This window comes from Myotis davidii, unplaced genomic scaffold (genome assembly GCF_000327345.1).
Source record: "Myotis davidii unplaced genomic scaffold, ASM32734v1 scaffold60, whole genome shotgun sequence".
Classification (NCBI taxonomy): domain Eukaryota; kingdom Metazoa; phylum Chordata; class Mammalia; order Chiroptera; family Vespertilionidae; genus Myotis; species Myotis davidii.
In genome coordinates, this window is record NW_006293007.1 from 2,361,800 (window position 1) to 2,363,063 (window position 1,264).

Consider the following 1,264-nt stretch of genomic DNA (forward strand, 5'->3'; position numbering starts at 1 on the left):
GGGCTCCCCTTGCACGCCAAGCCCGGCCCTGGGGGTCCGGGGGGGGGACGGGGGAAGTGTGGGACCCCAGTCCCCTTCCCGCCCCCCAAAAGTGGTGCTCGGAGGGGTGTCGGTGCGCTGAGACAAGAGGTAGGAGAAAAGAGGTGATGCTGGAGACCTGTGAAAAGGCTCTGGGGTGCAACTTTGGGGGTCTTTGTGCGTGCATCGGGGTACAGGTCTGTGGGGGCAGCGGGGGTGACTTTGCCATCACAGCCCCAAATTCCTAACCAGGAGCCCGGCCTGGGCCCTGCTGCGTGGTTTCTCTAGGTGAGGGGATGCGACACTTCTGCCTTCAGCGGCCATCTGCCTCTGACAGTGAGAGTGGCCCCTCCCGCAGGGCCCCCGCCCCCCTGCACGGGTGGGCACGCGGGAGGGGGCTGTCTGGAAAGCCGGGGTGCAGGTTGAGGTAAATGCACACAGTAGGCGCCTATGAAGACTCAGAATCTTTAAATAGGGTCAGGATTGATTGCAGTCAAGCTCTGCAAAGCTGTGGCGCAGTTTTTTTTCCGATGACGAGTGTGGGGCAGGGGAAGTTGGAGGGGACCCTGACTTGGGTTCCTGGCTTCACCGGAATGAACCTGCACAAATATCCAGATGCCTACCTGTGAGCTGCCAGGTGAACCTGCCTGGGTTTCCCCGGAGAGGAATACCTCAAAATCTGTTCCCCCTCCAGCCCACTTAGCAAAACTGAGGGTCTGTCTGAGTGCCCAGGTGTCAAAACCTGTCCGCCCACCTCCCCCTTCCCCAGTTTCAGAGCTTGAGGTCTCACACTTTGTTTGGAGGGAAATGAGATGTCTGACCTGCTGGTGAGAATAAAGCAACGGTCTGTGGTCACTCCTTAAGCAGGAACATGGTAGAGAGCTTTTCCTGAGTGGGTTAGTGGGAAGTACCTACTGTGTGCCAGGCCGGTAGGACCACAGAGGGTGTGTGCTCCCTTGCTGTGGCCTTTGGGGCCTGGTGAGATGAATGGTGTAACCTTTCTTGTGCCTCAGGAGCTGAATGCTTCCCACCCTGCAACCGCCACTATGGATTCTGCACCGAGGACAATGTTTGCAGGTAATGGAGTGCTCCCCCTTAGGCACCTTGTGGGGGGCTAGGGCAGAATCCAGGGGAGCCATGGTGTCAGGCAGAAAAAAAGGGGGTAAGGGGCTTGGCCACTGGGCTGCAAAAAAAAGAGCTTCGTCACCATCACCCCCGCAGGAAACTGGTGTGCGATGACGCAGAA

General features: G+C 58.5%; 1 protein-coding gene across 1 annotated transcript in view; it reads left to right on the forward strand.

Moving 5' to 3' along the window:
• Positions 1-1,264, forward strand: part of DLK1 (delta-like 1 homolog (Drosophila)) — a 21,762-nt gene that overhangs the window by 12,705 nt on the left and 7,793 nt on the right. The window contains exon 7 of the mRNA XM_015565834.1: positions 1,002-1,095. Within this exon, the coding sequence (XP_015421320.1) occupies positions 1,002-1,095 (94 nt within the window). The remainder of the gene's footprint in view (positions 1-1,001; positions 1,096-1,264) is intronic.